A 15,219-nucleotide genomic window follows, 5' to 3' on the forward strand; every position below is an offset into this window, starting at 1 on the left:
ACTCAAGTTTATAAGTATCCTCCTAATACAAAGCGGTTTGGCTACAGGCGAAGTTGTGTATTTCACAGCACACAGCATAGAAACATGCATTAGAAATGCAATACCAACATGGCAACTGACCACACTGGGTACCTATACTCCATTAACAGATACATTGCCACAAGTTAGCCCAATTATGCTCATTTGCACCGTATGAGCAAGTTTGCATATTGCTTTGTTCTAAACACAGGTGTGCAGAGTTCCTATACGCGCAAAAGAACACCAAAAGGATTAGAGTCAGAAACAACAAACAGTGATTTACAACACACATGGGGTGTGCCTCTACCTGTCACATTAGGTCTGGAAGGCAAGAGTGTAACAAATTTCTCGAGCTAAATCAAGGTGTTCACATAACAAAACAGGAGAGAAATCTTGATCTCTTGCAAGTGTTAGTCTGTAAATTACCATTCTCCCAATCACCCAGGTTAATGAATTTTCAAGTAGCACCACCTGACCTTAATTGTGCCCTGTATAAGGCACCATGGGTGTGCCGACCTTAGCTGTGCTGAGCTTCACTTTTGACACCTGAGACAGCAAAAGGCAACAGGAAAAATAAAAGCGGCATAAAACAGAGAGGGAGACCAAGGCATAACACAACAGCTATCCCTGAATGGCAAGACCCTGGAGAATCTTGAATTTGTCTCTTACAGCATACACAGTGAGCACACGTTTTAATGCCCTGTTGTAGCATCCCATTTGAAATAACATGTTCAAAATCTAACAAGCACAATGAGACATAATGAGATCTTCACTGCCCAACTGTGAAGAATGAACAGATGAATAAAGTATTATTTGGGCAAACAGCAATGTGTCACAATATGAAGTGGACAGATTACCTGCATTTTAGTCTTTTAATCTTAGATGTATTCGAAACAGAGAGGGATTTTCCTCAAGTGTCCTCACTGAGGACAGTCATTTTCACAGTGAGCAAATTAAACACTCAGGGAAAAGAACATTGTGCATCTCAGGAGGGGGAGCCCCTCCCATCTCCACAGAATCAAATTAAACTTCCACAACCAGAAACATACTCAGCAATACTTTGTTTATAGAAGAACCCTGAAACAGATCATGGTCCTTGTTCATCCTTATAACTATGTAATGTCCTTCTGTTTATCTTGAAAAATTACTTATTGCATACTATCAATTCATATTTGTAACTTGCATAGAATCATCTTCATGACTATCTGGAACTCTCAGAAATGCTATAAAAAGAATAGTAACTATTGTTTATAGTAACAGCTGTGGGTTTTTTTTTTAGCTGTTTTTCCTAAGAAAACAAGCTTTTGCAATTGAACTGTTTGCTACCTCTCTTCCTATGCCAGTTGCTTTTGGACTGGTTAGCAAATTTCAGTCAAATACGACAGACTGCTGGAAATCTCAATATGTTTTCAACTTAAAGAAATTGTTGTGAAGTTACTGACACCTGGTAAATGAGGGAAAAGCAGGCAGAACTCACCCATTTTTAACTTGTTAAGCAGTTAGCCACTGGCCAACCAGTACAACATCCTGGCTGGCTGGCTGGCCAGCCTCAATGTCATCTCCCTGCTGAACCAAAGCATGCTGTGTTCTGCCCTGCTTGCTGATGGGGATGAGACAAGGGTGACAAGGCGGGAGAGAGCTGTTGCAGAAGGGGAAGGGACATGCTGGACAAGTCTCCATTAATTCTGCCACTTGCAGCAACCTGCCTGTACGAACGTCTTAAGCCACCTTTGTCACCAAAGCACTGTGGAGTAACTACGTCTGAAACAACTGTTTGGAGACTAATCTGCCTAAACCAGCATGTCTCAATATCACTGCAACTATCTTTTCATGTAAATTACAATTTTTTCAATACTTATTTCCTTTCTTGCCACACAGTTTAACGTTTCTCACTGCCAGTCTGATTTATTAGTTCTTTAAGTTCCTTGGGCCAAACCTGTACAGGATAAAAAAAAGCACGTACTGTAGTTTCACTGAAGGTAAATTTGTCACCAATTTACTCAGAATTTTTTGACATGGCTTCGAATTACAATTTTACATGGTTCATTTCATTTGGATTCTTTGGAAGTTTTAGGGCAATCCATTTACCTGTGTTACTCATGAGGAAGAGAAATATACCTTTTCTTGGATTTATGCATTGAAAGGAATTCAAATTGATGAAATATCAAAACATGGATGGCCCTCAACAAGGAGCAGTCTGAATATTTTATTTTTAATATAACATAAAAATTCTTGGGGTTTATTTAAATGAGCAATTGCAAGCAGCACTACGGACTTGATAAGAACAACAATGACCCCATTGTGGTAAACTTCAAACTTTTCTCTAGAAGCTCACAGAGAGTGTAGTAGCAAGATTTGCACATTAAACCCAAAACTTCAGGAAACAATAACATTACAGTTCTCACAGCAGTACTCTTTCACCTCTGTTGGATACATGCTAGACAGACTCAAGTGCCCAGCTCCTGCTGAAATGATGCACCCTGTACACATACACAAGCCATCTGCTGATGAACATGCACCAGGTGTTGCACTCATGCAGTAGAGAATCTGGATCACAATTTAGCAAGCTACATTCCTGAGTACTACATTACTATTAGAATCAGACGATTTCCAAGCCAGCAGGCACTGCAGAGAAGTTATGAATCCCAAAGAATGCAGCCACGTCAGTTTTCACATTGTGTCACATGTGCTTTCTTATTTGAAAATGTGATGTTGTGTCTTATTTTTAGTTATTTATCTGATGCACCAATGTCAGGTGTACTGACCCATGGTTTTAAGTTTTAAAAAGCTTGCTTCTCTAGCTTGAACCCGGGATCTGGGAAAGATCCAAAACTGACAGGAGTGAAGACAGCTTCTCATAGCACCCTGCCAATGTACTTCCACATGTAACTGCTGCAGTTAATACTGATGTCATGGCTGTTCAGGAAGCCGGAAATTCCTTTGAGCCTGACAACAAACCAGCTTAAGTGTCAATTCTGCTGTGTTTGGAAGTATTCCCCAGGAACTACACCAGTCAACTACCACAGAAAGGACAGAAAACTAACCAAACCACAACAGACCTGAGCCCCAGGCTTCAGTGGGTTAAAATCTTTTGTAACTCTCTACCAGCAACAGGAGATACCAAATCTGTCTCAATCCACAACTGCTGTCAATTCTAGTACTTTTGCTTTGACCACATCTATGGTTACTGTTTCCATTTCCACCAAATATAACAGAAAACATTTGAGTAAAAACTACCAGAGTACTTCTTAAATAGATACACCTGCCTTCAGGTCTCAGTTATTCACATCTTTACAATGGAAAGATGTGGTTAGTTAACTGGAGAAAGGTCTTAGTGAAAGAATTTCATTCAACTTGTTAACAGCTCATCTTTTTATTTCATTTTTATTCAACATTAGTTAATAGGATTCTATGGGAAGGGCTGTATCATGCCTTCAAAGAACAGAGGGCTTCTGTGCACACAAATAAAAGCAAGAACAGAAGGATCCAGGGCTGAATTCCCTGAAAAAGTGATTCCTGAAACAACAATTATATGGCACTGTATGTCAATAACATAGAGTAAAAAAGAGAAGAAATCCCAGCCAAGACAGAGGTGGAAGAGGTATCACTCTGTCTCGTACATTTTGTTGGGCGTTGGTTCTCAAACTAAAGTCTTCTTGTTACCTTGCTGGATTCCTCCAGTTGAGTGCCTCGTTTCCAGGCCTCGGAGAACATGGAGCTGACAATACTTTGGGAACGGACATGTCCGGCTGGCTGGGTGTCAGAAACTCCACTGTCAGACTGATTAGAATGATTTGATTGAGATTCTGTTTAGAAGAAAGTTAAGAAACAGTTAGTATATGTTCCTGAATGTAAAGAGTATAGTTGGTGTACTTATAATGCAACTCTGTGTGACATTTCTTGGTCACACTTGTTAAACATGTTATCCCACCAAAGGACATCCCACTAACTACTGCATAAGCTCTAGCTCACATCCAGGCCATTGCTGTCTGGAAAACAAAACAGTGCAACAGGTCCCCGGTATTAACCAAATCTGAAGCTCCACAAAGATGACAGCGTGTCAGATATGCTGCAAAGTAAAAACACGCTGCAGTTGTATAGGCTCTGAAACACCCAACAGCTCCTGCGCTTTGACAAAAGCCCCATTTCATGCAATGCATGCAGCCTGCTCTCTCCAGCACTTCTTCCCAGCACAACCTTAGAAACAGACCCTGGACACAGGCTGAGGACAGGCAAACTACACTAGCCGAGGCAGCTGTCTGCTTCTGACTGCTCCATTCCTCAAGGGAAGAGACGGAATGGTGTGCATCCTGCAACTAGCAAACACAGATGATGCTCTGGGTCCACAGGGTATCTTGAAAAGACAGCAGCAGCCACTGCCAGACCGATTTATCCAGCCTGGCACCTGCTTTCTGTGTAGTCCCAAGCTGTTCTGGGGAAAAAGAGCATCTAGGCACAGGCAGGACTGTAGCTCTGGCAGAACATGCATGGCTGGTGGGCTGTGGCTTAGCTCCCCACAAGAGAAACTTTATCAGAAAGACACCCAGCTTGGATGGAGCAATTGTCAATAACCAAGAATTTACTGCTACACCTGGTAAGCTGTTCCACACAGTTGAAAAAATACAGTGCCTTCCCAGTTAGGCTGCATTTGCTTTGCTCATTCTCACAGGCTACTTTCTGAACCTTTTCAATTCAGTAGCATTGCTTCCTGACCTGTATCTGCGATGGACAGAACACTTTCACACAATAACCTGTTTTCAATAATGAAACTTGCCCCTGAGGGTTCAGAATAACCTGGCAGAGTGTCAGTCAGCTCTGGACAGTGAAATGAGACTATATAAACCATTCATCAATTTTTAAACTGTTATGTGCTACAAAAACCCAGTCCCAGTCCTCCTGAGAGGCAAACAGGAGCACATTACTGCAGGCACACACAGTTTGACACAGGAACAGAAAGAGTCTTTTCAAAGTTTGTCTCCAAAGAGATTGTTTGGATCTTTGCCTTTTGGCAGGGACTATTTCTCATTTTCCAATTTCAAATATTTCAGTCAACAAAAGCAGTTTAAGAGCTACACACACAAGTCTCTATGCATCATTAAAACGTAGATTTGAGTTCTTTTTTCAGATAGGTGAAGATAGAAGCACCCGGAGTTTGAAAGGAAGTTTCCTCTTCTCAGTATCAGAAAAACATTCTTTTTTTGGAGGTGAACAAGAAAGTACTGTATGTTCCAAATACATACACTACTGCAAGTAACATAATAAAATAGGGTTTTATATGTTTGTGTGTGTGTATATATATGTGTGTGTGTGAAACACAGACTTCATGTTTTGGACTAAGCATAGCATAAAAGACTTTGGAGAAACAGTCCATTTCTTGCCAGGTCTCCAGATAGCAGATGATAAAAAATGTAATTAAATCTTTCTATTATGAGACAGATCACATTATTACCTGGCAAACTAGATGAGCTGGAGCCTGACTTGATACTGGAGCTAGACAAGGAAGTCCAATCATATGCCGATTCTGTTCTCTTCAATGCTTCCTGATAGTTCATGTATAGTTGCTTCCCATACTAAGCAAAATGACAAACAAATTTAACAACTCTATAGGCTGTGTACCCTTTTCAGACTGTTGAGCTCAACCTCTGGCTTCTCTGTTCCACCTTTTTTCCCCCAGAGAGAAACAACAGGCTCTTTGTTAAGGAGCTCAGGCAACATTACTGCAGTGCAATTTCATTTTGTTTTATTTAACAAAAGTGGCAACTCCCTTCCCCCAACCTTTCGCCTTTTTATTAGTGAATTGCTGAAAGAAAGAAAAACAGTTTACTCATGCTAGAAGAGATAGCATCAAGCAAGAAATGAATAAACTAAGCCAACCTGGGGATCTTAGAAAACAATTCTGTTTTCTCAATTCTCTTCATTTCCCATAAGCTGCCTTTTTAAAATCTGTAAGGGAGTTGTCTAAAATCTAGCCATGATATCATTTAGAAATTCAGCACGTGACAGAGAGGTGCAGCAGAAACAAGAAGAAAGGGCCCAATTACTGAATTATCATAACAACAAAGCCTAACAATTTTGCTAGGGAATGAAACATATAAGAAGATTGTACAGTTGACATTCAGACTAGTTAAACAGAGGGAAGTTAGATTTAGCACGTATTTTGCTAAGTAACTGTAAATGGTTTCAAACAGATAATGACAACTCATGACAACGGTGCAAGACTGCCTAGAGGAGGTTACCTTAGCAATGCGGATGCCATTGATCCACTGGTGTAGAGTTCTTACATCATCACAGCAAAGATACTTTATATACTGGGATTTCTTCTGGATCTGAGGATGCTGCAGAAAAATTGTTGATCCTCATCAGTATTTTAATAGCTAGGAATGCAAGGAAAGCCATTCATCTGTTGAGGTCTATACAGACAAACTTAATGCTGGAAGCTCTTCAACAGTAGTCTGTATTTTCAGCCCACTTAAAAATGTTTGAGAGTATTTCAGGAGGTGGCAGTGGGAATTGCTTCACACACAGATTGGCAGTGTGTCCAGTGTGCATTGATTTCAGGTTTGAAACGCTAAGAAAGGATAATTCTTTCAGTATTTTAGTGCTGTACCTTCTACCTACCAACAGTGTCTTCTGTACCTGTAAAGCTCTTTAGAAATCTTTATACACTCAAGCCAAGGGGTCAGAACAGTCTCAGCTTTTAAAAGCCTGTCCTAAACACAAGCAAAAGACTGCCAAGGAGTAAAGAGTTGTCTTCTTTCCCTGTTCTATGGACTAACTCACCACCTGAGGGAGACAAGTAATATTTCACCTTCCTCTCACACAAAAACCAACTGGAGGAAAACACACACACACTGGTCTTCTCTGCTTTTGTATGGCTTGAGCGAGACACTCCGCAAATGACATGCTCTTAGCACAATTCCATTTTCAGCTTGTAGAGCCTTCAAGGTTCCCACCCTACTGATACTGGGCTATCATCTAAAATACTTGCTGCTCCCACATGCATGTATAAAAAAGAAAAGGTGTTGTCTCTATCAATTCATCAGTCAAGAAAGAAATGTATATTTTTCAAAAATCAGACACTGGAAATCATTCTTGATGGATTATCCAGTTGTTTCCTGTCCATGCTGTAAAAGTTACGTCTCACAGCTGTCAGGGCAACTCTGACTACTCAGGTTCTTATAATTTCCTCTGTTAGCTGACAGTTCAGTGACACAGAGTTTTGCTAGATGATCATAGGTGTTTAAGTTTTACTGAAGGCTGTATGATACATGTATCAAAGAACTTTTAATCTCTTTTCAGAATATTTTCTCTTGTCTTCCAAACATAATTATTTCAAAATGAACATGAACATGTTTATCTCCATAAACAGAATACATATAACTAACGTCATTATGATATTAGATAATTGTCTTCATTTTTCACTACCAGTCTTTTTCACATACATGTTGTATAACAAAGAAGAGTCTACAGAAGCACAAAAAAAGTTACTTAGCTAGCAAGCCATCTTTTCCTGGACTTGTTAAAAAATTTGGCTATATAGAAATAAAAGAACCTCTCAGAAATCTAACATTTTGGACAAAGGAGCTAATATATACTAACATACAAATGATATATTTAACAATAGCACAGCACCTGTCTTGCACAGTAAGGCTCAAGCTAAACAAAGGAAGCAAACATGTAAAGACAAATCCATTCTGGACTTCAGTGAGAATCAGCCTTTGAATTTGTGTTTGCCATTCACCTCTCCAAAAACATGGTCATGTTTTGGAGTTATTTCCCAGCTTAGTGAATCTTTGTGGCACAGCACTGTGTTTCTATTAAAAAAAAAACCTGTACGGCTTCTATACATTGGTACTAATATAAAACATTGATGTAACATTTGAAGAATTCAGGAAGGCAGAACTCAATCCTGCTTAATATAGTAATTTGGTGATTTATCAGTTCCACACTGAAAACAGAGCTTCACTTTGTTTAAGTTACCTGACTAACTCTACCCCATTAAGAGACAATTTAGACACATTAAAATTTGACTTTAACATTTTCATGTCTTCATTTATCCTCAGAATGGCAATACTTTTTTAAAAAAAATCTATTAGATAAGACTTAGTCTGGTTTACTCTGTGTGGTCAACAAGTCTGAAAAAATAATTCACTATTAACCTGTCCAAATGATGTGGATAGAAAGTGACATTTAAGCAGAAGAAATCAATTTATTTCAAGGAATTTATAAATACCTACAAGCACTTTTAATTGCATCCCATTAACTACGCCAATGACCTATAAGAACATGGAAAATATTTCCAGTTTCAGCTGTATGCTTTCTCCCTCAATATCATGTCCCATATTTGATATTCAGTGACTAACTCTCAGTGGGCCCAAATGCATGTTGCCCCGTCTATTCAAAGATTAAATCGTTCTTTCACACAGTGGACAGGCAGGCACATAAAACATTCTAATGTACTGACATATGCACCACAACACGAGCTACAAATCAGGGAAAGTAAGAGGTCAAAGGAAAACTGTAAGTGCAACTATAACCATCTCTTGTTACTTACACCATTTTCAAATCCATGAAGACACTTTACTTGCTATGAACATACTGTGAAAACCTGTTTTAAAATAGCTTTGTAGCTATCTTGCAGGAGCTGATGCCGTTTTGAACACTGTGTGGGAGTCAAAAGAGACTGGGAGATGAGTTGATGCAATTTAAAATAACTTGAAGTACTCAAGTTATTAATCTCACAGTTTAAGATCAGGTCACTGCTTTCATAACATTTTTTTCTACTTGTTCTTTCTACCCGTCCTTTATACTCAGAATTCTGTTTCTTCCTTTACAGCATCCTCCTTCCCTCAGGTTGGGCAATATGGATAGACTTGACTCTCTAATACCAATTTCTGCACAACGCTGGACCTACACTCTGGGAAGACAGCAACTCCCTGAAGTTAGCATTTCAAGTTAGAATTTCAACAATTCAGTATTATCTCACTGAACCTGGATTGTTGTAAGGTATAGAGTTGCCAAAGGGACAAAAAAAGTTTAGCGTTACATTTTAGAGTATGATGAACAATGAAATAGACTGGGACTCATCAGTCTGGAAGTAAGACAATTCAGGGCAATATGAAAATATTTACAAAGTCATGAGGAGAACAGGCAACAATTGTTCACTAACTGTTCACTTCCTATACAAGAACTAGGGGAAAATGAAATGGAAAGCCACGGATGGCTCAGAACAAGTAAAAGAGCGTACAAGGTGTACCTAACTGCTGCAGCATTCTAAAAGTTTATTGGGATGCCAAAAGAGACAGGGCATACTCGAAGAGTAAGAATGCACCTAGGGCTATTGAACTGCCAAGATCCACTCCCTGGCTCGCTAAATTTCTAAATGCTGAAAAAGTATTCTGTGGAAGTATCTCTGCAAAACTGTCCTGTACTTCTAATTTTTCCCTAAGCAGCTTATAAAGAAAGTCCACTGTGAGAGAAACCTAGAGTGGTAGATGAATCCAGTAAAGCCATTCTTTCGCTGCTCTCTATGATCTTTTTTCTTCCCCTACCATGCAATCCACACAGATCTTCTGGTAGGAGGAGGAAAACTGTCAGCTTGATGGGGAAGAAAGTGATTCATAGCCATTTCTTCCCTCTGCACTAGTCCCTGCATGGCATTTTCTCTTCTGCGCCCCCCCCCCCCGCCCCCCCCGGCCATATTTCTGTCAAGGAGGCTTATTACAACAACTCCGCAGAAAACGTAGTTAAGCATAGCTTTCTCATTGCCATTATAACTTATGGCAATTTAGATTTCTCATGTGCAGAATGAAAATGATTTAGAGATTTGCTCTGAAAACTGACAAGCGTAGTTTTGCAATTGTTACAATACTAAGGAAGTGTATTCTAAATTATAATCTCTCCCAAGATTAATATTGTGTTAATCAGCTCTTGCCCACTATTAGGAAGTATAATTATTATAAGGGACTGAGATTAGTGTGGAAATGTTTCAAGCTTTTTGATTGCTCTTTTCAGTACTGAGAAATTTTAAAACAATTAACAAGTTACCTTTAGCACTAAACAATAGTCTGTGGGTGCTTTATATTTGTTCCGATAGTCCTGTCCATAGTAAACATTGACATGATCTAGCTGTAGAAAGCACACGAGATCCCGTGAGACCTATTAAATACAAAAATAATCATTTACAAAATATCTTTATAAGAGAACAAGATGCACTGACAAAATCAGTCTAGTGTTAAGATCCAATACTAATATAAGGTCTAGTTAAGGTCTAATATTAGTTTCAATCTGATTCAAAAACTGCCCATACAAGACAGAGATACAGCCATGCATAAACTCTTGCATCAGACGTTCATTTTTAACCAGGATATCCTTCTCCAAATTCTGTCTGGTTTTTTTATGTTTTTTCTGCATTTTACCTTTTGACAACATCTTACACTGCACTACTAATGTTTATTCAGAATTGGTATCAGAAGAAAGTAAATGGTTGACCAGGAACATTTTAACAGCTGGTGGTTACATTTCATCTTGGTAATAATCAAGGTGTCCAAATTCCAGTGTGACCATAAGTATAATTCTAATGATGTTTGGCAGTAATTGTAGGGCACAGAATTTGAACAGGCTATCTTGCATACAGATTGTCTTAACGAAGCAAAAGGCTGTGTAAAGAACATCTGAGATGTGTTCAGCTCTAAAGGGAGCTGATGTGCTGACAGAGATTTCCTCTTCATTGCCAGCTGTGCGGGAAGTGGATTACTGGAGAGCAGTCGATGCTGTCAAGACTTACGGATTCATGGACAACTTGAACTCACAGTAGTTCAGCCTTGAAGCTATAATGCATTTGTAGCAGCTTTCTATTTACTTTTTATTATTGATACACACAGAACAGCAGTAAGTGACACTGAAAAAATGATATTATATTTACCAGTTTCAAAAAATGTAGCGCAAATTGGTCTGAAAAGAATCCCATTTATATGAACTAACTAAACCCAATAGATTTATGCAGACTGGTTGTGGAGGTGGTCTGATATTTTATGATTGGCATTTGCAGTGCAATTTGGTTCTTCATCTGAATTCTGCTTGAGAAAAGACAGCCTCTTAACTCCACCGATCATTTTTCCTCAAGTGTTTCTGAATACCTAACCCCGAGCTCACTCAAAAAGCAGACCCTTGTCGTCTTGTATTTTTAAGTTTGGGGTTACACCCTTCACACCAAGTGCTACCAAAGTAATTTACACAATATTTCCATGATAAAGCTGCACTTTTAGTTAAGGGATGTGGCACCAAGCAAGGCACAGCTGAGCCAAAATTTAAGGCTGACGTGCACAATTTACCAGTAATAAACAATTGAGGGAAACTGCTTTAAAATAGAGTACCTTTGCCTTCCCTTTAGGGACATAGTAGATTCCAGAAGCTCGAAGAAGAAAGTAACGTTTCTTCCAAGACTTCTTACCATCCTCTTTCAGCCACAAAACTCCCTCAATCTCTGGCACAGTTACAGAACTTCCACAGAAACATTCCTGTCGATAAACACAGTGGTTTGAGAAGAGAGAAAGAGACAGAGCATGCAGTGGTTTGTTTTTAATGACTGAAATTCTGAAATTCTTTATCTCAGGAATGCACACATAGCAGGGACAGCTCTTTTTTCATGCAGTAATATGAATTAGAGATTAACTGTAGAAGCTATTAGGTAATTCAGACAAACACAACAGGGAATCTTAGCATTTTCTCAACGCAAGAATGACAACAAAAATATTAGCAGCTACTGTAAAGATTTTCTAACCACTGCTTATCAGTAATAGATCCCCCAATGGCTTTACTGGCTTTAAAGTCACGAGGTCACCTTATAGATGTAGCCTCATAAGTCTAAGTATACACAAAACCTAATTACATATCCATCAGATACAGCTATAATCCATTCCATGAGTACTTTGTTGCTACTAACTGCCAACACTACAACTTCTGTTAAGGTTCTATTTATAAAGACCTAACAGAGGAAAACAAATGCTTTCAATACACTCCAGAATAATATGCAGCACAGAGATTTATGAGTAATCCTAGAAGACAGAAAGTATTAGATAGAATTACAACCCTCTGCATGTCATGGCTTCAAGCATCTTTTTGATCCACAGTATTCACGTAACCACTTATTAAAACCCATATTAATAATATACTAAGAACATGCATATGCTATTTATAAGTTAAATTGTACTAAGTATAATCCAAAATTAAATACCAAAAATATATACTTTCGTGTAACTATTGAAATCATAATCATCAATCTGGAAATCAAGTGGAAGCTATGGGTATGTCTCTACAAAAATGTCACAAAACCATTCATTTTTTAGCGTATGGAGGCTATGTTTACTGTTTGCTTTATTTGCTCCACACATTTTTTTTTTGTTGTTGTCCTTAGTTCTGTGAACTATTTAATGTGTTCAATATTAATCGACTTCCTTTCCTGTCACTCATTTTTTAAATTTAATATTTGGTTGTTTATTTTAAAATGTAACTGAAACAATTTTTAACTACTTTGCTTACCAACAAAATTTAAAATATTAACATAGACCAGTCACTGAACCAATGTCATACAACTTTGTAGAGAATAACCATTTGGAGAGTACTAGTAGAAAAACCTCTACCACCACAGGTCAAAAAAACAGGTGACAATTCTGCAAATTCTGACTGGTTTTAGCCACAGTTACAGATAACCTCATGTTGATTATCACTGTGTATGGAATTTTAGTTATTAAACAAAATAAAGACACATTTTTATTAACTGATCGTTATCTGAAACAGGGTAACATCAAAAGAGCCATTTATCTCAAATGTAACACATTCCATTCACAGTTGTTCCAGAATTACATTCAGCTCTGTCCATCAATTTCAATCACCACAACCTTTCAGAGTTTAGCTTCAAACTCCGAAATGACCACTACGCCCTTTTTGTTTCAGCAGTCTTACCTCTAGCAGCACCTCTTTATTTCTGTCTGCCATCTCAGAGGTTTCTTTCTTCCCCAGAAGATAGTTCTGTAACAAGAGAAAGCTTAATATTTCTATAGGCATTCTGAAATCAAGTCAAATAACATTTCTCATTTACCTTTCTGTAGCAGTAAAAAAACCCCATCTATTATCTAAGAACAATACATTAATTGAACAAAACTTTGTAGTCCAATTGAAACTATCGGTCAGACTGCTAAATAATACCTGGAACTAAGTTATAACCACCTTTTCCAGAAATATCAATCAGTCCATACTCTTATCTTAAGTAACAGCCTCAAACAACATTGTCCTGGCTTTCCACAAAACAAACAGCTGCCTGGTACAAAGCATCCAGAAATAAAAATACTATGAACTTGCAAATCCCACAATAAAAATATTAAAAAAACCCAGAGATCTTTAAACCTGTTACATACCGCCATTATTTATGTGTTCAAAGAAGCACACACAGAAGCAATGTACTTCTTTCCACCTTGCCCTGACAGTTTTGCTGAATAAAAATACTTATTTTTCATGAAGAATTACGACATACTCCTTGTCTTCTTGAAAGGAACCTAACTATGCTTAGGTACTGTATCTTATTTAATAAGAAGTTTTGTACTCTTCAGCTTGGGAAAGACTGGGACAATGAAAATCTTCCTCTTCCTAATCCCTAGCTCTTATACTGAAAAAACCCAATATTCACAATCTTTAACAAGTTCAGTATTTTAAACCAAGGAGAAATATTTGGTTTATGCTGGTACCTCATTCTTGTTGACAGTATCTACCATATGCACTGATAGTAAATGTATCAAATACATGCTTCTAAAAAGAATTTAGATTTTTGCTGCTTCATCGCAAAGCACTTGAATAAGACCTGGTTTTCAATTCTTGCTTTAAAAAAAAATAAAAATCAAGTACACGGATGGTGTCTCAAAGGATGAGCATGCAAAACTGATACTCAGTTTAAATCCAACAAATTACCACATAGATGCCATACAGATAATAAAAATAATCTATGACCCCAAAAGGGAGACAGGTCAAGTGATATTATATCCAGTTCTTTTCAATTCAAATTCTTCAAAGAGCCACCTTCTGCTTTTCTGTTTCTTTTCCTCCACTCCCTTACAATGCTGAACTGCTGCCAGATATCAAATCTGTAGCTACCATTTGAGAGAAGAGAGGTCTTTGAAGCCATTTGAGACAGCAGAGGGGCCTTTGATTTCCTAGCCAGGGAACAGGAAACACAGGTGAATAGTGGCAGGTCCCAGCTTCCACAGGGAGGGACACATGCTCTCTTCTCTTCACTTGCTATCTGACCGTGGAGTAGCTATTCTCTTAGATTTTCTCCCCCTTCTTGCCAGCAACGCAAGAATGCACAGTGGAGAGGCATTACTATTAGTAATATCTGTCAACACCTTTCTTGCATATTTACATATTTGAACAGCACTAAGTATTGGTGTAAATGCCATGAAACTCCTTGCCTTCATCTCCATTAAAATTACCCACAAACACATTAGCAAACAGACTACATCAGCTCATGGTTTTCTGCTAGGGACTTGATTTTGTGCCAACCACAATGTGGATGTACACAGTGCCAAAATGTAAAGTTGCCTGGCATTTTAATATATACACAAGTATCAAAATAAAAGTATGGAAATGAACGCTACCAAAAAAAGTAAGAAACTGCAATCACGCATGCATGTGTGCACATACACACGCATAACATGAACTTCAGGCTTACCTGGGGATTCTTGAAAAGTGCGTATTTCTCTATACGTTCCACGAACATCAGTTTGTTTTGACTATCTCTTGTCCAGTTCAGAAGATTTTCAACTAAATTTTCATGATCTTCAAAGATCCTTTCTGTAGCAATAACAAGAGAGCGAATACATTTGAATCTGTTACATTTTGTGATAGAAACTGCTCTGTAGTCCTATCTGGGAGATAAGGCATATATGTAGAGAAAATAGAGTTCAAGGTCTACTAAAATGGGGAAGAAGTTCACACTAAGAAACTAAAAGAACTTAGTCAACTTTCAGATGTGCCTGTTTTAATTTTACACATACACTCACTCAACGCTCTCACTTCTGTCTCTTCAGGCTTACAGTTCCATCAATATATGAAATGTTTTTCTTTTTTTTACCTGACAAAGCCTACCATCCCACATGAACACAGCAGACTCAAGTTATGACTACAAATAAGAAGGTTATCACATTTCTA

General features: G+C 38.2%; 1 protein-coding gene across 1 annotated transcript in view; it reads right to left on the bottom strand.

Annotated features, from left to right (window-relative positions):
* Positions 1–15,219, bottom strand: part of RAPH1 (Ras association (RalGDS/AF-6) and pleckstrin homology domains 1) — a 62,217-nt gene that overhangs the window by 2,942 nt on the left and 44,056 nt on the right. Inside the window, exons 6-12 of the mRNA XM_075711332.1 lie at positions 14,741–14,862; positions 12,982–13,047; positions 11,394–11,537; positions 10,066–10,176; positions 6,255–6,353; positions 5,468–5,588; positions 3,682–3,824 (exon numbers count right to left, since the gene is read on the bottom strand). Of these exons, the coding sequence (XP_075567447.1) occupies positions 3,682–3,824; positions 5,468–5,588; positions 6,255–6,353; positions 10,066–10,176; positions 11,394–11,537; positions 12,982–13,047; positions 14,741–14,862 (806 nt within the window). The remainder of the gene's footprint in view (positions 1–3,681; positions 3,825–5,467; positions 5,589–6,254; positions 6,354–10,065; positions 10,177–11,393; positions 11,538–12,981; positions 13,048–14,740; positions 14,863–15,219) is intronic.

This window comes from Pelecanus crispus, chromosome 5 (genome assembly GCF_030463565.1).
Source record: "Pelecanus crispus isolate bPelCri1 chromosome 5, bPelCri1.pri, whole genome shotgun sequence".
Taxonomy (NCBI): Eukaryota; Metazoa; Chordata; class Aves; order Pelecaniformes; family Pelecanidae; genus Pelecanus; species Pelecanus crispus.